Genomic DNA, 23,180 nt, shown 5'->3' with positions numbered 1-23,180 from the left:
TTAAACTTATTTTAGGATTTTACTTATTTCATTCATTCAGCAGCAAAATACATAAACCAAGTATAATAAATATCTCTGACACACAATATTCACTGTTTAAAAAAGCAGAAATAAATCCATTGCAGTACAATAACTTGTCATATCATATTGTTATGTTATTTGTTACTGATGGGTCAATGGAAGTAGACTACTATAAATCATCCCTATTTAAAATGCATAGGCAGTGGAAGCAGGGTCGGGGAGGAGAAGGGGGTATGTCCCCTCCCTAAATTTTCTAGGGGTGCATCCCCCTAAAATTCCTAAGAGAAGAAAAAATGAAACAAAGATGCTCCATCAGTCAGCAAGAAATCGACCTGAATTGTCCTGTGCATCTGCCTTTTTAGCCCAATAAACACCATGTTTTAGGCCAAAAGTCTGCGTACACTTTGCCAAATTTATCTTCATATTGGGCTCAAATACTTGTGTGCATATTGGCAACACAGTGCTTGACCTACTAAATTGAATGCTTCTTGCGCCACTGTTAAAATGTGAAATGCCTTGCCCAAAAAAATAGCAGGGGTAATAACACTGTTTCAACTTCAAGAAATATGATAGTGTACACATACATGACCAATTGTGTTTTCAAAAATGACTTGAGAAAAGCATTTTTGACAACAAATTTTGCCTCCTTTAAAAACTACAAAACAGTTAACAAGGCTCCAAAACGACCCTTTTCTTGACAATCAAGTGTTTTTAACCCTCTAAACCAGTCATGTGACTTACTTGCTTCCTTTTCACTTCTTTTTTGGCCATGCATGTGCATTACTTGTATTCCCCTGCATTTGCCACCTCCCCCTTATTGGTCCACAAAATACTAAGCCCTGGGTGGTTTATAAAAATCTAAGGTTTATCCGTTGTCACCATGTGAAAATCACAACAATATATCTGCTAGTAACCACGATCAATGGAGATATACATTATATAGATATTTTTATCTGAGACTACAATGCTAGACAAAATAGGTTGGAATAAAAAATATTATGTGCACCTTGTAATGGTCATATTTTCGTTATTTTTAGAGTGATGAAATGGCGCTTTCTTTATAGTGTCAAGTCTAAACATAACCCTCACCCCCAATACCTGCCCCACCGATCAATGTTGGGTACTATTGAGGGCACATGAACAAAATGTCAGGATTCAACATTGATCGGGGGGACGGGGGCTCATTTGCAATACCATACTAATTTCATTCCAACCCTTTTGTCCAGGGTTGTAGTCTCAGATTTCTATTACATGGTCCATTATTTGACCCCAATGAGCCCCTTTACAGGAGCTTGCCAACCAGTGACCATTCTATGCAAACATCTACTGACCACTGATGAACTCTTTAGATTAAAATTTGCCTCCCCTCTGCTGAAAATTGCAGCTAAATTATTGTATTTTAATAGGGTCTACTCCCCATTCCAGAAAAATACAGCACCCAATTGTTTGGGATTAAAAAAATATTATAAAGTTCTGCCAAATGAAACATTGGCTCAATCCTAATCATCATTCATAGTGCTAACTGGAGATAAAAGTAAATGTTCAATTTGTTACTAATTTCTTGAAAAAAGAGAAAACACATGTATGTTTTCTGACAATCGAGTTACAAAAATCTTGGAACAGTCTAAGCATTCAAAATCTTGAGTATATGCTGAAATTTTACTCCAATTTTCAGGTTTTTGTGTTACTTTAATTAAAAAGTTGGTTATAAATGTCTTTTCCAAAAATTAGAATACATGAACTGAAATTAGTCTTAGTTCAAGTCTTTGGGCTTGATTGTCACAGGATACGAAAAACATCCTAAAACGCATGTTTTTGGCCCTTATTGCCAAAAATTGATCTTGTATTGCTAGTTAGGGCTAACTAAAGGATTAGGGTTTAGCTATGTTTCATTTGGCAAAACAGGATAATATTTTTCTGATCCCAAAAAAACTAGTGCTGTATTTTTCTGGAATACAGAGTAAGCTTGGGATTGGTGTTATTTCTGTTCTCTGCTCCCATATTTAGTTCGTCATGATAGGGCTATTCCAGTTGAAATCCACACATTGGATTTCAAATTAAATAGTCCATTTTCCATTCAATTAATTACCCTTCTTGTCATAACAGTTGACATCTTGCTGATGCGACCAAAGATATTCAATACAACACATTATTGTCACATTATCAAAATAATTGCCAAAGTCATTACCAGTTTGAGATTTGTGCGTAAATCAGCTCCTCATCAAAAGAGACACCTAATTCACACTCACCTTTTATGTAGCCAAATCAAAAGAATAACTGCCTAAGTCAAAAAATGACTAAGGCAGATAGTGTTCTTTTTCAACAAAAGTAAGTGACAAATTTGAGATTTTTGCATAAAACAGCTCTTCATCATGAGAAACTTGCTTAAAGTTCCGTTCATACTATCACCGCATTTGCGATGTGTTGCTGGCCGCACCGCATCGTACTGCAAACTACTGCATTGTGATATCGCAATAAAGTTAAATACATTTTAACTTGGAACTGCGACGTGTTGCGGCAAAAAGTAATCGATATATCGGCATCGCAAAGCAACGCAAATGCGGTGGTAGTATGAACGGACCTTTATTCGCACACTCACTGTAAATAGGGTAGCCAAATCTATAGAGTAATTGCTAGCGTCAAAATATGACAAAAATGACTTGGGCAGATAGCTTTTCCCATTTGCCTTGATAACTAGTAGATATGACTTAGGCAATTATTTTAATATGGTGATGATATATTTAAAGTATCATAATAACATTACCTCAATTTTTTTTAAAGATGAAAACAACAAAATTGATAAAAATCATGAATCAGCATTGGAAATAATGGTGTCAAAATACATACACATTGAAGAGCTAAACAATATAAATAATACTATTATACTAATAATGAAACCTATAAAAGATTTTGCTGTCAAAATTTACATCATCAATAATAATAATACATGTACTAGTTTAAAAGACACCTCAAGTCCTCAGCTATAACCTGTCCAAATGTTGTGCAAGCTGATAAGTAGCCTTCTTAATTTTCATGGCATTCCTGGCACCATACATTTTTAGCGGAGGGGGAAAATCTGAAAACTGGAAATCCGATGGGTGGTGTATGTTATCAAAAACAGCCCAATAAGTCAAAGCCAAACCAAATAATGTGCTAAAAATGGAAAACACATTGCAAGAAAAAAAATATTGTGGGTGAATTCCATGGAAATAAAAGTCTGCTCCATTTTTAATGTAAAATCTCTAAACACTTATTGGCATATTTAGAACATTAAAAATTGCATTGAAAAAAAAAAGTCATGATATATTGTTTTCATGCTGCTAGGATTATGAATTATTGAATATAATCTGTATAGGGAGAGCATGGCCTAATGGTTAGGGTACTTGCCTTTAGTGCATGAGGTCCCGGGTTTGATCCCCGGCGGTGGAGATTTGCTTGGATATAGACTTGGGGAAAATATGTCTGAAATTAATTGGCCACCTCTGTAGATTAAATTCAGACTACCGCTCTCCCCATGGTTCATTTGGAATTTGGTAAATGAATCATGAAATGTGGAAATTTGCCCCCCCCCCCCTTCGGAAGGGACGTTAAGAGGCTTTCTTGGGTTATCCAGGGTCGTCAAAACCCAAACAAATCAAATACACATGTAGTAAAATTGTGACATGGGCATGTGATTCATGCAACATTACAATATGTGCATATAGGTTAACCTTTGACAAATATCAAATCCACCTGCACAACATCTTAAGATGACACCTTGTATTATAGCCATGAGCTCAAGTATCGGAAGAGTAAATGTATTCAATGAAATTATGTTTGAATAATTAGCACAGCATTTCAATAGCAAAATGACGAGACTAGCATCCGTTTCACTAGTTAAAATACACTTACTTAGCTAATGCTCTCAAACTGGTACTAATGTTTGCAAAATTATGTAACTAGCTTGTAATGCTCACATTTTTTTTTGTCGAGCATATCTAGGAATCTAGGAGATAATGCTGATGAAAATTCGGCCAGGCACAAGTGACCTGGCGGTGAAGGAGGTCACCATAGATAGCTGGTCTGTGCATTTTTACAGGACAGACAAGTGTGGTCAACTATCGGGGGTATTACCGTGATCGGAACCGACTGTAACAAGCAGTGGCGTAGCGTCATAGGGGCACGTGCCCCCCCTCAATCGATCGCAAAATTAAAAAAATCCCATAAGAAAATTGTGCCCCCCAATTAGACCGCTGCCCCCCAATCATGGTCGGTGCCCCCCAATCGGATGACCCACACTACGCCACTGGTAACAAGGTCTTTTGATCATTGGTCACCTGCAATGCTTTTACCAGAAATGAGCTATGCAGGAGCAGAATTAGATATTGTTTGGTTATCTTTTTGAATATTATCCGTTCCACTGATCTACAATTTAAAATGTATGCGTATCAATGTTAAATTGAATAATTATGGTCCACCAACTCAGTTTGCATAATAGCATCACCTATAAGTTATCATTAGATTTCATTTAATTTCAACATTTCTAGACACATCATTTTGCCATTAAATTGTTGTTAATATTATGAGCACCAAGTATACTTACTATCACTATAAACTATACAACATAAAACATAAAAAGAATCATAATAAACCAATACAAAATGCTGCACTTTTAAAGGACAGCATGGAATTATATTTTATAACAGTGTTGTCACACAAATGCTACAGGGAAAATAAGACCCCTGCCAACTCCTTTCTTTCTGGCCAATATTTGCCTGTTGCTGCCCTGATTTTGAGACAACAACTTTCAGAATTAGCCTCCTTGCCTTTGACTTGCAGAAATTTTTAAAAGTTCAATGCACCTGGAGGTTGGTCTGGAATCCAAACTGGTAACGCTACAGGCTTTTCTAAAGTAATTAGTAATGGGCTATGCCAGCTGAAATCCACACACCCCTATGGAAAACATGACCCCACAAAGGGGGTGTAGAATTCAAATGGAGTCATCCATTCCGAAAAGCCCATATGAAATTCACTCCCAGTGTGTAAGCTTTTGGGTCATATCTTTAATGGGTGGGGGGGGGGGTGTGTTCACCTGGAATAGCGTAATAGTTCAGCACCCATCCATGTGAGTTTCTATGTCATTTTAAAGTTGAAATGTTAATATACTTGACTATTCTATTAACATGATTAAAACATAACTTTCACATGACATGATCTATCTTTCCTATAAACCTTAGACTGCTGATAATTGTACTTTGAACATTAACATCGTTTCAATAATCCTGTAATGATATGCCACAACTGAATCATCCTGTGTACTAAACTATGAAGCAGGATTCCTTTTCAGCAATGTACGCCCTCGCTATCACCATATATTTACAAAATGGGAGGGGCTTAACCTGTTGCTGACCATCGGCAGCCAATCAGCAGCACTAGACGATAGAGGTAAAACAATTTTGGAATGAAATCTTGCTGTGCCTATAATATTGAGGGAAAAAAGTATTAAATACACTTTGCACACTTTGTGAACATTCTGTGCACAAGTTTTTCATGATCAATTGACCTATACAAGTAATCAAGATTCTTAGCCCCTTCCTTCCCCCAAACGAAACTAGTTTTGTTTATAGGACTTCATCAATGTTTTAGGTTGTGCCCTATACATAACCTATCAAATCAATATATACACCATTCACATACAAATTGTTATTGTTTCTATATTTCATTTTCTGTCTTTTTTTAAACACTAGTTTTCTTACAAAATAAGAATATTTCACATTAATCTAATATGTACACATTCATATCTTTTACTTCAAAGTTGACCAATTCATTGCAACAGCTTGCATCCTTCGTTATCAATTTAAAATCTATACTTAAGTTTGTTCCGCTTATAATTGGGCGAAAATTATTTGTTTTTTGTTACTGCGCGTGTAAATTCACATAAGCGTGCGCCAGTCACGCATAACACAATGTTGGCATGAGAATACACTTCAATGAAAAAAAGGATAATTTTGAAGAAAAAAAAGGGAAAAAGTGCGTAACATATGGCAAAAATGCTCATAACGGGCTAAAAAGAAATAAAAATGCGGAAATTTGGCCCCCCCCCAAGTAATTCTTTTTGAAAAGGAAAATCTCATGCCTGACAATGCTCAGCTAGCTTAAGTGCTGTGTCCAACTACATGCATGCCATTCTATACCAATGCACAATGTTATGAGTCTTTTTTTTTCGCCAATTATGGGCCTATAAGCCAAACAAACTTTACCCCTGTGGAAGATGTTAGAAATATCTTCCACCAGGGGAGTATGAATTTCAGATGGAATGAACACATTAGGCAGCTCTATTTGAATTTCATACGCCCTCTGAGAATGATTCAACTAGAGTGTTCCACAGGGGGAGAGCAAGTATATCAAAGAGTTGATCAATGTGCTCATTCCATTTGCAATTCATACCGTAAAACCCCGTCTACAAGCATATATAGTGTTTTTTTATAAAGCTTAATTAATTCGAAGCAAGCGTTAATATACCAATACAATAGATCGGTCTTAAAATAATACTTGTTTGTATATGCTTGGATCCGTAATTTATTTGCTCAAACTCCATAATGGCGACTGGATTCATGTAGCTTTCATCAGAAGCACACTATATGCTTGTAGACGGGGTTTTACGGTACTCCCCCTGTGAAATATATTTCCAAAAAACTTCCGCAGGGGTAGTGTGGACTTAAAATAGAAAAGCCTATTAAAACTCTTTGTGAAATCAACCCAATGTCACATTTGGTTGTACAGAGAATATGTAACTACATAATACCATGACCATAATACATGTTCAAAACATACAAATAAAAGTTTCATTTATACAATAAACAAAATGTTACCAAATAATGACAATAATAAATGTGTCTTCTATGAAGACAGAAAATATGTTATTTTCACAAAGCTCTGCTTTTTATGCTGTGGCTACACTGCAGCATAAGCTTTTGAGATTGGATAAAATCTCCTCAAAGGGTTAACTATATGGCAGAGGTATTGATGTGGCCCTTATTATAAAGGAAAGGCCAGATTTCGTTCCCAGGAACCATCACAAAAATTCACAACTCATTTCATGTGAGAGCTAATTCTGGTTGACACGCTCATTATGATGTATAATCTGATTAATCAATCCAAATAGATGGTGCTTATCTCATGTTGCCCCCTGCAGCTGCATGTAAAGTAAAGTACACATCCAATCTTTGGGCAGGGTTGCCAAACTCGTAACTTGGTAGCCAAATTAGACAACGTTTGAAAATTTTCCACGCAACTTTTGACAATCTCCTGTCCCATAGAAATTAATGGTTAAGAACAAACTTGGGTGACTTTTCGACATTGGCTCCAGCGACTTTCAGTTGCTTCATATCCCAATGAATGGTTAAGAGGAAAATGTGGCGACTTTTCGATTATTTGATGTGTGATTCCGGCGGAAATATTTTGGCAACCCTGCTTTTGTGGCTGATTAAATTACATGTGTTATAATTCCATGAAGTGTTGTTAAATATGTGGCCTTTTTCCCCCTTTTCTTATTCCAATTGTGGCAATAACTACATCTGGGTGGACTTCGTGGGTTGACTTCATATCATCGATATTTATATCACCGCATCAATGCCCAGTTTCAGTTGTCTGCAGTCTCGAGTACCACAGAATTGACCGTATGCTACCAAACGTTTGATTCTGATGACGGTAATTTGACTACGCCTACTCCGCCGCCTAATCGTCTATAGTTCATATTGCCACACATTCGCCATGATTTAGTCTCTGGATCATAGACTTCTACAGTTTTTAAGTAAGTGGTGCCGTCAAAGCCTCCTACAGCCATAAGTTGACCATTCACTACAGCTAGTCCAACCTGCAAAGGTAAAACATCAATATGATATTCAGTTTTTATTTTATGTCAAGCATATCTAGGCAATAACAGCTAAAACTTCAGTCAGACACAAGTGACCTGGTGAAGGGGGTCGCCGTAGATACAGGACAGGCAAGTGTAACCAACATTCAGCGTATAAGTATGATTGCCCTGTCTTTTCCAGACCACAGAGAGAGTGGATTTGATTTTCTTTTTGGTCCTGCAAATATTTGAACCAGGGACCTCTCGCACCAAAGGCAAAGACCTAAAACCAGTGTCCACATTGCTCCCAAATAATTGGCAATTGGAGGATATAATTTAGTGAACATTCAATTATTCTGGCTAAATATTCTGGCTAAAAAACTGTTGTACCAAGCCAAAATGCAATTTCCCAAGAACAGTGCAATCAATTCTGGTACAAATCAGTTCTGGCGAGACTAATTGGTACATATTTGTTAAAATTCGGCAAATGGCCGAATCCGGATTCATCTTTTTGTTAACTTCATGTTACGCATGAATTATTTTGAATTAAGAGAACAGGGGACCAGCGCTTTAGCTCAAGAAGGCAGTATATTTGGTCATCTGTCAAATTCATAATGATATAAACAATAATTACTGTAAGCCTGCAGTTAAGGCTTTGCCATGTCACAGGTAGCGCAGCAAGATACAAATGAATGAACTAACCCCACTTCTTCTTGAATTCATAGCCACGATAGGTTTCCATGTGTTTGTAGTCGGGTCATATCTCTCTGCACTACTCAGCTCCGTCTGATCATCGCGACCTCCTACAGCATATAACATGTCATTGTACACAGCGCATCCGAGATGTTTACGTCGAGTCCCCATAGGGGCTACAGCAGTCCATTTGTTAGATCGGGGGTCATATCTCTCAACTGAGGAGAATTAAAATGATAATGATGATCAACAAATTGTCACAAGAAGTTTGATCTGGGGATGAATCTTATTGATTTCTGGTAATCTTGATAAGAATTGGAGTTACACATACTGATATTTATATTCAAGGAAAACCCATACAAGCTGTTATCAAAATGATTGGTACCCATCAGTTCCTAGTGATTATGAACAAGACTGCTATATCATTACATTACATTACATTATATACCAAAATGCAGCATATGATAGGGGCTACCTTATGAATGTTATAGAATTCAAAGGTCATAAAACTATAAATTCTAAGCATTTCAAGACGATGCAATTTTACATATTGAAAAAGTGGGCATGTCAATAAACACCAAAAACTGATGCACACCGACATCGCCCGGTTAATAATTACACTATACAGCAAGAGACACTGAAATGAATACACGGGATCGATACACGTGGATGTGCTATGCACGATTGATATTCAGACGATAAATCTTTGGATACCGGGTTTGAAAATGATGAATATCTCCCGTAAATGATTTCGTATAAAGAAACCAGATGTGGTTCCTTGCACTATATATTTTTAACAGATATGATAGTCGTTGGTTTGCGCTTTGAGATACTAGCTTGCGTCTTGAGTCAAAAACTGACAATAATTTTGATTTATATGTGCCGAATTATATAGCGCAGTGTATAGGCCAATCGTGAAGGTAGTCTAAAACCATATGACCTATGGTGTACCATGCTCAACTAACACACAGCGAGGACAGTAACCGGGCTAAGCGGGGCTATTGTCAGTAGCCTTAGTCAGATGTCCTTCGGCCCATGATGCGACACAAAACTATTAAACAGGTCGATATAAAATGGCTATGCTTGGAGGTGGATTCAACATACCATGGCGATTTCTGCCATGAAGATATCGGGGCGATGACACTGTGTGATGGGTACCAAACATTTTGATAAAGCCTGCACAAATAACTTAAATAATTTAGTTTTGCTATTGTACAAGGCTGATGCATTTGATCACCATCTGCAACCAGACATCTGCGCCATACAACAGCTTGTTATAACCTTATTGAGTGTAAAAACATATCATCAACACAGAAATGAGAAAGTTATGCATGAGAATGCATTAGAATGGAAACCAGGACATTGGCTTTATGAAACAACTGTAAAGAACTGATCAACTACTTGAACAGGCTGAACAATTTTTACTCGCCACTGAACTCTTTCTGTCATAAAAGCTCAGGGCTCGGAAAAATGTTAATTTCCCGAGAAGCAAGCTAAATTCCCCACAATTTTAGCATGTTTTTATATATACAAAAAAAGACACATTTCCTGGTAATGAGCTTCCCAAAATCCCCACTTTTTTGAGCCATGTAAAAGCTAGCCACTGTTTAAAGAATACGCCTACCTGTATTTAAAGGTGACGTCCCATCAGAGCCGCCAACAGCATATAGAAATCCACCTAAAACAGCAACAGCTACTCCTAGTCTCCTGGTGCTCATTGATGCCACTCTCGTCCATCGATTTGCATGAGGCTCATATCTATAAAAACAAGAAATTGAGACATATAAAGAAATATTTATATAGATGAACCAATGTTTTAACAGCCGTTATGAATCTTTTCCTTCAAGGCATTGAGAAAGTTAGAACCTTAAAACCCTGTTGGGGTGGTTTGAGAGGGGATCCCCTTAGTATTAAACAGATCAATTTTCAAAATGGCGGAGTGATCACACGCCAAAAATAAGCTCTGATCAAAATCACATTTTGATTGTGAAAATTTGATCGCTATTTCTCTGTAACATGTTTCCACCATCTGTACTCTTCCCACTGATCAACTTCCAAGAACAGCACCCATAGCTGTGGAGGTAAAAGAAGCGAATAAACTGATGGGTAATCAACACCAATGCATCTGGCATCATCACTCAGTATGCTATCACTAATAGACTCACATCAAAGTTACACAAGTACAACAGCTGAAAGATACTATCAAATCTGCATGAAGAGCAACAAAACAAACAAGTAAGATTTTCAGGATGGAACAACATCAGGATTGAAGGAGAAAAATTGTGTTCACTTGGACTGAGGAAATGCTAACTATCAAGTTTGATATGTCCGATGCTGCAGATGAACATGCCCACCGAGACGGTAAAGGTACAGCCAGAAGGTCGCCCCACATCCTAATAAAACTGTTATCGTTTTGCGATAAATTAGAAGTTTTATGGTCAGCTAGATCTGCTCTAAAGGATGTTAACAATACTACTTCATTGCAGATGATCTTATAAAGCAACATCTTGTTGAGAAAAACAAATGAGCCAACCATGTAAAAGATCTGTACACCAAGGTTCAGTTTTTTTGCTGTAAAGTGGAAAGTTTTAACTTACGTCTACAAGCTGCATGGGCTATTTGCAACTCCTTGTTTTATAAGTCAGTGTTTGTATGTTTGTTTGTTTTTTGCTTTTTTTAATAATTCACTGTTATTTGAATTAAATTACATGATTTTGCTTTACATCCTTATAACTACTTTGCTATGGTTTATTATGTTTTTGTTCACCCATGAAATGTTTGCTTGTGTTAAATATAATTTTGATCTTGTTTTATAAGTTGACTCAGTGTTCAACCATAGTATCCATGAAAATGTGTGCTCTGGCATGGTTGTAAAATTTGTTTGAGTTGCATTATTTCACAATGCCATTGTTTTCCTGACAAGCTGTAGTTTTGTTTTTCATTCTAGTAACCATTTTGCATGGCATGGTCTAATATGATTTTGTTCACGCATGAAATGTTTGCTTGTGCATGATTTGGATTTTGTTTACAAGTTGGTTCAGTCATGTGTATCATGATTTAAGTAGTTTAGAACTTTTCAATCATGGTAACCACAACTATATGCTCTGGCATGGGTCCACAGTTTTTCTTCATTTTACTGTGTTACTTCATTACTTGTGTTTAGATGTATTATTGCAGCAATCATATGGGATTTGCTTGAGATTGGGTTAAGGAAACACAAAAAGTAACATGTGGATTTCATATAAGTGATTAGAACTTTCAAGTCTATTTTTCTTTCCTGAATTACAATTTGTTTGCTTGTATTATATTGTTTGTATTTTGGTAATTCTAATAAATATTACAGAGGCAACACTATTGCACACTCATAGCTCTTGAACTATGGATCAAACTCACAAAACCTAATCTTAACATAGTAATCTGTTAATACCAATGCCACAAGCTGCCATGGTAGGTTAGTCAGAGCACCGGTCCTAATTCACAAGTTCAAATTAAGTCAAGGCCAAGGATGATCTTTCTTTATTGACTTGCTCTTGAAGTATAAAGCATAAATTTGTGTTCAAAACATAATCAAGTAACATTATAACCATAATTGACACACTGCTAAATATTGTTTTTAAGTTAGGCGGGCAGCCTAACTTATTTCTTTCTTTGCGTTTCTTTCTTTAAGTTAGGCGTGCAGCCTAACTTATTTCTTTCTTGCCATTTCTTTGTTTCTTCTTCTTCTTCTTTCTCACAATTTGCTACTACTCCCACATCCTTGATCGGATTTCTACCAAACTCAGTCACAAGCAGTATTGGGTAGCTGGCTACAAAAGTTATGGATTTGTTTAACGTCCGAGGTCATCCAGGGGTCACAGGGTCAAAAAGGTCATTTTAACCGAAAATGCTCAGATTGAGTTGAAATTTAAATGCAATGATCCTTATGACATTCTAACCATGTTTAAAACATGTTAAAATTTATTTAAGGTCATTAAGGGGCCATAAAGGGGTCAAAGGTCAAGTTTTTCAAAATGCTCCAATTGAGCTAAAATTTAAATGCAATGATCCTTATGACATTCTCAACATTTAAAAAATATTTTAAAATTCATTTTAGGGGTCATTAAGGGGTCAAAGGTCAAGTTTTTAAAATGCTCCAATTGAGCTGAAATTTATATGCAATGATCCTTATGACATTCTAAACATTTTAAAAATATTTAAGATTTATTTAAGGTCATTAAGGGGTCATAAAGGGGTCAAAGGTCAAGTTTTCCAAAATGCTCCGATTGAGCTGAAATTTAAATGCAATTAGCCTTATGACATTCTTAACATGTTTTAAATATTTTGAAATTCATTTAAGGTCATTAATGGGGGTCAAAGGTCAAGTTGTCAAAAGGCCAGCTTTCCACGATCAAGGTATGTTAAAACGGCAATTAATGAAACAGTCTTTTTAAAATTAATACTATCCGGAACAGTATTGCTGCTTGATCAGATCGTCACAATCATCCGCCTAACTTACCTTGTGCCCTTGCAAAGGGCACAGTTGCTCTAGTTCTTTCTTTCTTCTTTCTCACAATTTGCTTCTTCTGCCACATCCTTGATCGGATTTTGACCAAACTCAGTCACAAGCAGTATTGGGTAGATGGCTACAAAAGTTATGGGGTTTTTCAACGTCGAAGGTCATCCAGGGGTCACAGGGGTCAAAAAAGGTCATTTAACTGAAATTTTAATACAATGATGCTTATGACTTTCTAAACATATTAAAAATATTTTGATATCCATTTAAGGTCATTAAGGGGCCATAAAGGGGTCAAAGGTCAAGTTTTTCAAAATGCTCCAATTGAGCTGAAATTTAAATGCAATGGTTCTTATGACATTCTAAACATTTAAAAAATATTTCAAAATCCAATTAAGGTCATTAAGGGGTCATAAAGGGGTCAAAGGTCAAGTTTTTCGAAATGCTCCAATTGAGCTGAAATTTATATGCAATGATCCTTATGATGTTCTGAACATTTTAAAAACATTTTAAGATTCATTTAAGGTTATTAGGGGGCATTAAAGGGGTCAAAGGTCAAATTTTCAAAATGCTTCAATTGAGCTGAAATTTAAATGCAATGATTCTTATCTTATCCAGCACAGTATTGCTGCTTCATCAGATCGTCACAATCATCAGCCTAACTTACCTCGTGCCCTTGCAAAGGGCACAGTTGCTCTAGTGGTAGTTTTGTTTAATGAACTACAAAACAAGCAAATTAAAACCAATTACAATGATAATTCAGTTTGAAAGAAAACAGCAGTACGGGATTGTATTTCAAAGGACAAAACATGGGCAGCGCGAAAATATTGATCAAACCAATCAAAAGCAGTGACTGCCTTTTGAGGAGAGCGAGAGCAATCTCTCTCTATTGCTCTCCTTAAATCTGATAATAGGATAGTGATTTTTAGCTCTCCTTAGTTGACCAATCTCTCCTTACATTCTATTGTAAGTGCTCTAAACAGCTTTCCTTGAAGGCTCCAGAAGAGCCATTTAATGCTCTCCTGCAAATTTTAAAAGACAATCCCTGCAAAAGGCGTTATTGGAAATTCAAATCAATTGGGAGCGAGTTGGAATCACTTCCCATTCAAATAAAATTCATAATGTAGTGTCCCCATACTTACCTTTCTACAATATTCAAACATGATACACCATCTTGGCCACCTACAGCATACATATACCCATCTAGCACCGCCACACCTACACTAGTCCGACATGTGCTTGTCGGTGCTACATCAGGACTCCATTGGTTGGTTTGAGGATCATATCTGTAAGATCAAATCATACTAATCAAATGAAACAAGTGCTGTCTTGTTTCTCAACACCGCAGATTTCCAAAGAAATCTTTATAGGTAGTATGATGAACAAAAATACATTATTTACAGAATGTCTTGGCACACAAGTAAGTTTTCAGTTTTGTTCCACGGGATAAATACAGCATTACTAAAAGAACGACAACCATATGAATTGAGTTTTCATTTAGATACGACAAGATGTTGATCTGACAAACTGCAGTTAGTGTATTTTTTAATTTAAAAAAAAGCGCAGTGATTTATAGTGCGCTACGCGCATGCACAACGCCTAGACGTTGATCCACAAGCCTCAGCACACTTTACAATAAGGTCGGCGGCATATTGAGGTGTGTAGGTCCATTGATTGTTTTTTAGATTGTTAACAGAAGTTTGAATTTAATCCTATAGTGAACAGGTAGCCAGTGGATTAAACCAAAAGCATTGTCATGCAATACAGACCAACTGAAATCCTTAACTCATTTTGATGATCAGCAAATACTTGTACCTTTTCTGCATTGGTTTGACTTCAATCGCTTACCTTTCTATTGTGTTTAGATAGGACGACCCATCGTGTCCACCAACAGAATACAAGAGATCATCTAGCACGGCAACGCCAACACCGCATCTTCGTTTACTCATTGACGCTACCATTCGCCACTCGCCGTTTTGTGGATCAAATCTCTCTACACTTGAGATAGCATCGCCGCTGCACCAACCGCCAACTGAAAACAAGTTTAATTTGGCTTCAGTTTATTTCACATATTTTAACAATACACACTGGTATTAGCAATGTTTTACGGGGAAAGCTGTTGCATAGTGCAGTCAACTCAGACTCATTTACAGATATTGTGGATTGATATAGAATGGCATACACACATCTGGGCACAGCATCTATGCGAGTTGTGCTTTGCGTGACTGATGCATACTTTCATGAATTTACACCGACATAACTTGGTACTTTATCGACTCACACAGTAACAAAAACCGATCATTTCTTGCCTATTACGAGCTGATCATAGTAAAGACTAGTTTTGGTGATTTCGTACATGAAGGAGTAACCCAAAGTATAGTAACTAGGTATGAAATTTGACCTGAGATAATGATATCTCAAAGTACGGTACAACAAGTATGGTTATGGTATTATAAAGCTCAAAAAACTGGAGCAGGTAATAAATGCTGGTTCCTCAACCACTACAATGGGCAATACTGGATACATATTTACAGAAAAGAAATTCATGACGTGAGCAACTCCTAGCCAAGATTGGGAGATTTTTTCCTGGTATTTAAGGCATATGAAGCAAATTTGCTCGAGTAAAATCTGTTACAATTACCTGCAAATAGCACCTCGCCACACTGGATGGGTTTCCTGGGTCTTGTGCGTGGGCCTTGCATCAGTGGTCTCTCCTGAGGTAACAGCAGGTAGTTCTTGGCTTCATCAACAAGGTCTCGACAAGCTTCATCACTGCGTATTAATAGATCAGCACTCACTGTGCCTACTAGGAATTTAGGACTTAGGAGTGGTAATCTGACATTTTGTAGTACCTGAAAAGACAATATACATGTGATGAGAGTTTTTAAACATTGGGATTGTTCGGATGGTTGCAAGTCAAGTCAATAGTAAGCACATTCAAGAGTAGACTTATCAGTAGTGCTTGTGTAAACAGATTTACAAGTAGCTACATGCAAGTTACTTTCGATTGATTTAAACTATAAGCATATTATTTTTGGTTTTGGTTCTGAGACTTTACTGAATATATGTGTCATTTTAATCAAAAAGGTTATTTATGACAGTAGATTTAAAAACCAAAAGCCATCTTTTGTGTCTTTTCCGCAATTGATTAAATTTCATTACAAGCTTGAGAAACGAATTGCTATTAGTAATAATACAATGCACAAATTTATTGATAAATGGCATGTTTTAGAATAGATGTGTTGTTAACTTTCACCATTCTTTTTAAAAAGCTGTAATGGATTGCGCTCTTTTCAAACATCATGTAATGTTTTATTTTCAATGTTCTCCTGCATTATGTATTCTGTATACATGTCTTTCTCCCATTGAGCACAGGGAAATAAAAGCCGTTTTGGCTATGTGAAATAAAAAAAAAGTTACTTTCGATGATTTTACACCTAAGATATCCTAAATGTAACAAGCTACTTTCAAAAATTAGGCCTGTGTGAACAATACTTGCAAGTAACTCATACATTTCCTCAAATGAGTGAAACAAGATTGACAAGCTTGTGCTATTGGAACAAAAATGTTGAAAAATGGGTACATACATTTCTACCATAGGTTACTCTTCTTCCAAATAAAAGCTAAAAGACAATATTATGACTATTATACCATACCTGTGCCAATTGGCTCCTTCTGTCCGGTATGTTATATTTCACCCATGATATAATGGCACTGTACACCTGCTCCTCACTTCTCACATTCAATTCATCACTGGCTATTATTTCTAGAAGTTGGTTGACTGGAAGTAGCATGAATTCCTCACTCTCCATCACCTGTAAAGAGTTACAATTAAGTTTGAACAGATTTTATTAATTTTCTTTTCTTGGCATAATACAATTTAGTTTTTTCCACAAATACCCTCTAGTCTAAATGAATTTACCTATGTGGAATTGCACCATCTACTATAATAAGTTGACAACGCAGCAGGGTTGTAGTTTAGCAGCATTTGAGTGCCAGACAACAATTTATTGGAACTTGATATTTTCAGCAAGATTTTACCAATACTGGACACGGTAACAAGCACATGTTCTTTAAACACAAAGCTCCACCTTGCCAGTTCTCCACAGAAGAACTGATAATACACCTGTTACTTTGATGACAGACAGAACAGAATTTACATGGATAAATTTTAACCTCGACTAATTCCCCAAGAAACTTGAACCAAAAGTGGGGCTTTCAATTTTAGTTGAGTTAGGGGATCCAGCATTGAAAATCTCCATGGGTGGTAGGCTCCACCACCTACAATGGCTACAACCCTGTTGACAAGAATCTCTCTTCTCTCTCCATCTTTCTCTTATTCCATACTCTCTCTTCCTCCTCTCTCCATCTACTTTTCTCTCTCCTCTTTCTCCATCTCCTTCTCTCACTCAAATACAATCGTATATACATGTACATAAATCAGGGTCCAAAGTTAGTGAGGGCACCCATTTCCAAAGCAAATCAGTTAAATTATGCTAGGACACACAGGCAATCACATTCTAAAAGGATCCAAAGTTACATAATTCAAGGGGCACCAATTAGGGCAAACATAGAGCACTTAAGGCAACTTGATGCCTCTGTGGTTATTTTGGTCCCTGTATACAGCAATATGTTACAAATTGGAAGCCTATTTGAATTGAAGACATATTTTTGTAGGAAAAAAAATGCCTGCTTACTTGTAGAAAGTTGTTTTGTGTGAATTTATCTGCAACTCTAAGAAGATCCCTGCATGCGTGTGTATCGGCAAACGCTCTGATACCAAGGCAGTTTGATGGGTCTAATTGGCGTTTCAAAAACTCACAACACGCCTCTTGAATTTCTGATAACTGCAGCAGACAAGCTGCAGGTAGAAGAGTCTGCACATTGCTTTCTTCCACTGTCACTGTTGAGCTGTAAGCAAAGTCTACTAACTGTTCCATTGCACGTTCGTCTATGTCTCGTATCGTAACCTCGGTCTGCCGGCTTTCGGCCAGTTCACCAGTAAACATTGCACGGAAGTAAGGACTGCACGCCGACAGTATGATACGGTGGGCATATATTTTGGTTTCGTTGACAACTATCACAACGTCGCATAGTTCTCTCTGTCGTCGGAGGATATTAATCATTTCTAGAGTTTCTCTTGGATGTCTGTCGGAGGTGTAAACAAAACGGGCTGGCTGTGGTGGTGTCTCAAACACCTGTTGTACCCCAGCCATTTTCCACTGGCAAGTTTTCACACAAGTTTCCTCTAAAAATGTATTTTTTCAGGAACTTTTCTGTAAATCAAAGAAACAAATTACATTAAAAAAACAATATTAACACAAAGCTTATATGATGCTCATTAATTAGGGCCTCATAAAAACTCTATAGCATAATATTTGTAGAGCCAATTGCAAGAAAAAAATTCTGGTTGCAAAAAAATATACATTCATTGAGATGGGGGGGGGTGCATTTTGAAGTTTTTTTACATATTCCGAGAGTACCTTGACAATACTGGCAAAGTGTAAATTTTTGTGGTATAGTAATTTTTGCACTTTTCACTCGCAACATGTACAGCTACCTCGAAAATAAAAACATGTGAATGTGTTCTTTTAATGTATATAGGCGTAAGAAAACTCAAAATTGTGAAATTAAAAACAAGCAATGTAGTTTCAAGTCGGCAAAGCGAAAAAAATTACACACACGAAAATTACCACTTTTACAGTAGCCATTTATTGATAATCACCAATTACATATCTGGTCGCATGTCACAAGTTGGTACCCCAAAAAAGGTGGAGGTGTTACAATTTTTCGGATGTAGACGAATGAAAAATGTCATATTGAACCAACCCCTTGTCCTATTGAGCTACTTTGGGTCTCATTTTAAAGCTAAAGAACAGGGCTAAAACTGTGTAAACTAGTACTGAAAAGTGAGTCAAACTAAATAAATGGCATCAGCTGGAATTGAAAATTGATGGGGTGGAGGAGCACGTGGATCAGGAGCACGTGGATCAGGAGTAGCATAGGAAAATGTAAGATTTCCATAGTGTTGGTTTGAATAAATTATTGTATCTTCATAACCCCTTGTCATATTGAGCTTTTCAATGTCTCATTTTAGAGCCAATTACTCAAAGAAACAAGATTGACTTCAAATTGATCAATTTCATATTCCATATTAGTTTCTCATTACATTTTGTACCACGGGTTGCCTCTAAATGCACAGAAGTCAATGCAATCACATGCAAAAACTGCAAAGGTCCATATCTCCCTTTAATATTCACTGTATCATGATAAATGTATGTATTTTCTGAAAGGAAATTGCACAAGGAAACTAATTTTTGCATTATGAAAGTGGTAGGAAGTAGTGTTGGGAAAATATGAATGATTAATTAAATTTTAATTTAAAAAATATCAACTTTTTTTGGCGCACCCTGTATATTGTGAACGCGATTACATAAAATTTTTTGAAGGGTGAGACTGATGCATCACTATGTTGTGAACATATCCTAGCACATTGGACAAAATCCAACTTCAGACATTTGTTGTGGGGTATTTTATGTGAATAAGGTCCAATTTGAGAAAAACGCATTTGAAAATTTTGATTGACATTGCGGCCTATGGGCTAATTAGTTATTAATTAGGCAATTACGCCAAAACGATAAACATTTTTGAGGTAAAAATGGTATGAGATGTTGTAGTTTAGTCCCAAACAAAAATGTTTGGTAGACTCATAACCGGTGCGATCTTACCTTTCCGATGTTGATTAAGATACTTCTTGCATCGATCCCGAGATGCGGAAAAAACCAATAGTCATTTTGTCCCCCATAAATGAATAAATAACAAAAAACCCCCGATCCCCCGCGTGGACTCACCCATTCGGTGACGCACACCGATAATCATCCCTTATCCGACTTGGGCAGCCCCTACTCGCCAAACTTGTAGGGGCGGCGGGGTCGAGATAATCAACATCGGAAAGGTAAGATCGCACGTTATGAGTCTACCAAACATTTTTGTTTGGGACTAGACTCAGTACACCGGTCGATCTTACCGCTTCGATGTTGATTAAGATACTTCTTGCATCAACATCTGAAAGATCGATCTAGCAAGTAACCGACGGATGGAGGTACAAGATTGGCCAGCATCTGATAAGGATCGGGAGTGGGTAGCATGGTCATCGCGAGGTCAAACTATTTCCCCCCTCACGGCCGGGAAACAGAAAGACTACGTGAACAGACAAAAAACCCTGAACTGAAAGTGCAGTGGTTAAGAATAGAAACACTGGTTCTTACCATGTTGGAATTCTGACTGTCTGATATACACCTGGTACCCAACCACCATATTATCGCCCAAGAACTGCCCTGGTGAACTTATCGCCTGGTCGTTGGCTTACGTTTTTATAGTAAACTGACGAAAAGGACGACAGGTTCTTCCAGGACACAGCCTGACAAATCTCCTCAATGGGGACCCCCCTATGGTAGGCCCACGATGATGAGATAGACCTGGTTGAGTGGGCCTTGGGGCGAGCGTCTTTTGCCGCCCCCGAGTCCACCAACACCTGGACCAGCCACCGTGCCAGAGTCTGCTTAGCGGCTGGACCGTGCGGTTCCGCGTGGGTGATAAATATGCGGTCATGAGCCCCTCTTAAGGTTTGTGTTCGGCCAAGGTAGTGCTGTAGCGCCCTCACCGGGCACCACGACCTGTCTTCGGCTATTGACGAACCCTGCCCGATACTGGGTAGGAAGAGGGGCGAGTGTCGGAATGTACTTCGCTCATTTTTTGCAAGGAAATCCGGGCGAAGAAACAGCGCCGCTCCGTTGTTAGTAAATACGGAGGCTGACTTCGAGACTGCGTGTAACTCAGAGCACCGCCGTCCCGAAGCCAACGCCAGAAGAAAGGCCGTCTTAAGAGTGACGTATTTAGGGTCGCTTTTACTGTTACAAGGGACTGCGCCCGGGCGCATCAACTCCAACAGTGGATGTTCTGCGACCGAGCGCAGAAATGATCCACCATTATTATAATAAGAAAATGTATTATTTTGCTTCCGAGCGCAGTTACTCCAACAGTGGATGTTCTGCGCCCGAGCGCAGCAATGATCCTCCGTTATTATAATAAGAAAATCTATTATTTTGCTTCCGAGCGCAGTTACTCCAACAGTGGATGTTCTGCGCCGGAAGCAAAATAATGGATTTTCTTATTATAATACTGGAGCGCAGAGAATCCACTGTCGGAGTTTATGCGCCCGGGCGCAGTCCCTTATATGTAACGGTGGATCATTGCTGCTTCCGAGCGCAGCAACTCCACAGTGGATGTTCTGCGCCCGAGCGCAGCAAATTAATAGATTTGCTTATTATAATAAGAAAATCTATTATTTTGCTTCCGAACGCATCAACTCCGACAGTGGATGTTCTGCGCCCGAGCGCAGAAATGATCCACCGTTATTATAATAAGAAAATCTATTATTTTGCTTGCGAGCGCAGTTACTCCAACAGTGGATGTTCTGCGCCCGAGCGCAGCAATGATCCACCGTTAGGCTAATGGAACTCGATTGTTAGTTTCCTATTGACCTCCCGCATCATCTTTTCAATATGACCAAAACTTTCATTATTTTTATAAAAAAGTCAATTATCTGAAAATTGAGATGGAACTAATCAAAATTGAAACTCTCAAAATGTCTGACATACCCTGCTGATCATAATCAGCAGTTTTTCTTAGTTGTAGGGGTAGAGGATGTGGTAAATAATGGAAATTTACGGATTACCTCATCGTGTTTCTGGTGATTACAAAAGTTGCAAATTTCTTTTCATTTTAATTTTAAAAAATAAAATCTTTTCTCAATCTGTTGCAAAATGTCTGTAATGATGATCTAAGCATTAATACCTGTTTTGAAATGGTCTTTCATCAACAATACCCGGTATATACTTTGGTACTGGTGGGGTACCTAAATTTGGAGAAAGCTGTTCATAAAATCATTGATTTTGTTGACATAATGGATAATGAAAAGAGACCGAATAATGAATAATGAAATAGCGACCTCATCCTTTTTTTTTAAACATCCAATCGGAAACTAACAATCGAATTCCATTGGCCTTACATATAAGGGACTGCGCCCGGGCGCATCAACTCCGACAGTGGATGTTCTGCGCCCGAGCGCAGAAATGATCCACCGTTATTATAATAAGAAAATCTATTATTTTGCTTCCGAGCGCAGCTACTCCAACAGTGGATGTTCTGCGCCCGAGCGCAGCAATGATCCACCGTTATATATAAGGGACTGCGCCCGGGCGCATCAACTCCGACAGTGGATGTTCTGCGCCCCCGAGCGCAGAACATCCACTACCGGAAGTTCTGCGGAGGGGCGCAGGAGCTCCACTGGTGGATGACGTACATACATGCAGAAAATTGACAAAATAAATAACATGTCATTGGTCATTGCATCATTTTTTGCAAAAAAATGACAACGCTGATATACCGAAAAATGATAGCAAAAAGCCTCGATTCTGATGCTATTGGTGAGAAAATTTAGAGCAAGATCGACTTCTCAAGGAAGGCATGCTGGCAAGATTAATGAAAATTAATTTGAAAATGAGTTTTGCAAATTATTTGGCATTTGCAAAATTTGCATCTTTTAAAATTCTGTTGTTTTCAATGACAATGGTTTAATTTGCAGACTATCTTCATTAATAAAGAGTAAACCCTTGTTCTATCTAAACAAAAACAGTAAACTGAGCTGTATGTTGAATTGGACCATTCAATGCATGTGGGTGCAGTGAGTAAGCTTCATTGAATTCCTTCCTTTTCAATCATTGTCAGTGTCAATGTTTATTTTTGTCGCCGCTTCCTGTTCTGTGTCTCACTACTTTTTGGTACGTTAATTAACCTAATTTCTATATTAACAAAAACTGGTACATTTATCTGCACATTCCACCAAATTTCAGTTAATAATATGAATGATACACCAAGAAAAAAAAAGTGAAATACTCACATCTAAATACACCAGAAAATTATTACGGCAATTTTCTTTGGTCAACCCACTCAACGACTGCATCATTAGGTAAAATTACATTAGCTCAGTTCACGATTCACTGTGTTCATTTATACACAGAAATATCTAGAGGGCAGTCAACTTTAGATAAATTGGATGACGAATTGACGCTGTTTAAT

At 37.6% G+C, this 23,180-nt stretch overlaps 1 protein-coding gene and 1 long non-coding RNA gene across 2 annotated transcripts; both read right to left on the bottom strand.

Annotated features, from left to right (window-relative positions):
- On the bottom strand, positions 1–5,308 carry LOC140136920 (uncharacterized). The gene is made up of 2 exons (XR_011856786.1): positions 709–5,308; positions 1–667 (listed from the first exon to the last, which is right to left on the bottom strand). It is a non-coding gene; the product is annotated as an uncharacterized lncRNA (long non-coding RNA).
- Positions 5,309–23,062, bottom strand: LOC140136919 (kelch-like protein 20). The gene is made up of 9 exons (XM_072158571.1): positions 23,002–23,062; positions 17,738–18,316; positions 16,697–16,855; positions 15,682–15,892; positions 14,889–15,072; positions 14,183–14,326; positions 10,173–10,306; positions 8,558–8,766; positions 5,309–7,876 (listed from the first exon to the last, which is right to left on the bottom strand). Exons 2-9 carry the CDS (start codon positions 18,254–18,256, stop codon positions 7,685–7,687), a joined length of 1,752 nt encoding a protein of 583 aa, XP_072014672.1. The 5' UTR covers positions 18,257–18,316; positions 23,002–23,062; the 3' UTR covers positions 5,309–7,684.
- Between the last annotated feature and the right edge of the window lie 118 nt (positions 23,063–23,180).

The sequence above is a fragment of the Amphiura filiformis genome, chromosome 17 (assembly GCF_039555335.1).
Source record: "Amphiura filiformis chromosome 17, Afil_fr2py, whole genome shotgun sequence".
Taxonomy (NCBI): domain Eukaryota; kingdom Metazoa; phylum Echinodermata; class Ophiuroidea; order Amphilepidida; family Amphiuridae; genus Amphiura; species Amphiura filiformis.
This window is presented reverse-complemented; position numbering and strand designations above follow the sequence as displayed.

What these genes read in the sequence shown, in the direction of transcription:
- LOC140136919 (XM_072158571.1), bottom strand. Translation starts at nt 18,256, where the DNA reads ATGGCTGGGGTACAACAGGTGTTTGAGACACCACCACAGCCAGCCCGT. An exon ending in CACAAAACAACTTTCTACAA is followed by an intron (nt 16,856 to 17,737) that starts GTAAGCAGGCAT and finishes AACTCTTTACAG; the next exon opens with GTGATGGAGAGTGAGGAATT. An exon ending in TGGCGAGGTGCTATTTGCAG is followed by an intron (nt 15,073 to 15,681) that starts GTAATTGTAACA and finishes ACTTGTTTTCAG; the next exon opens with TTGGCGGTTGGTGCAGCGGC.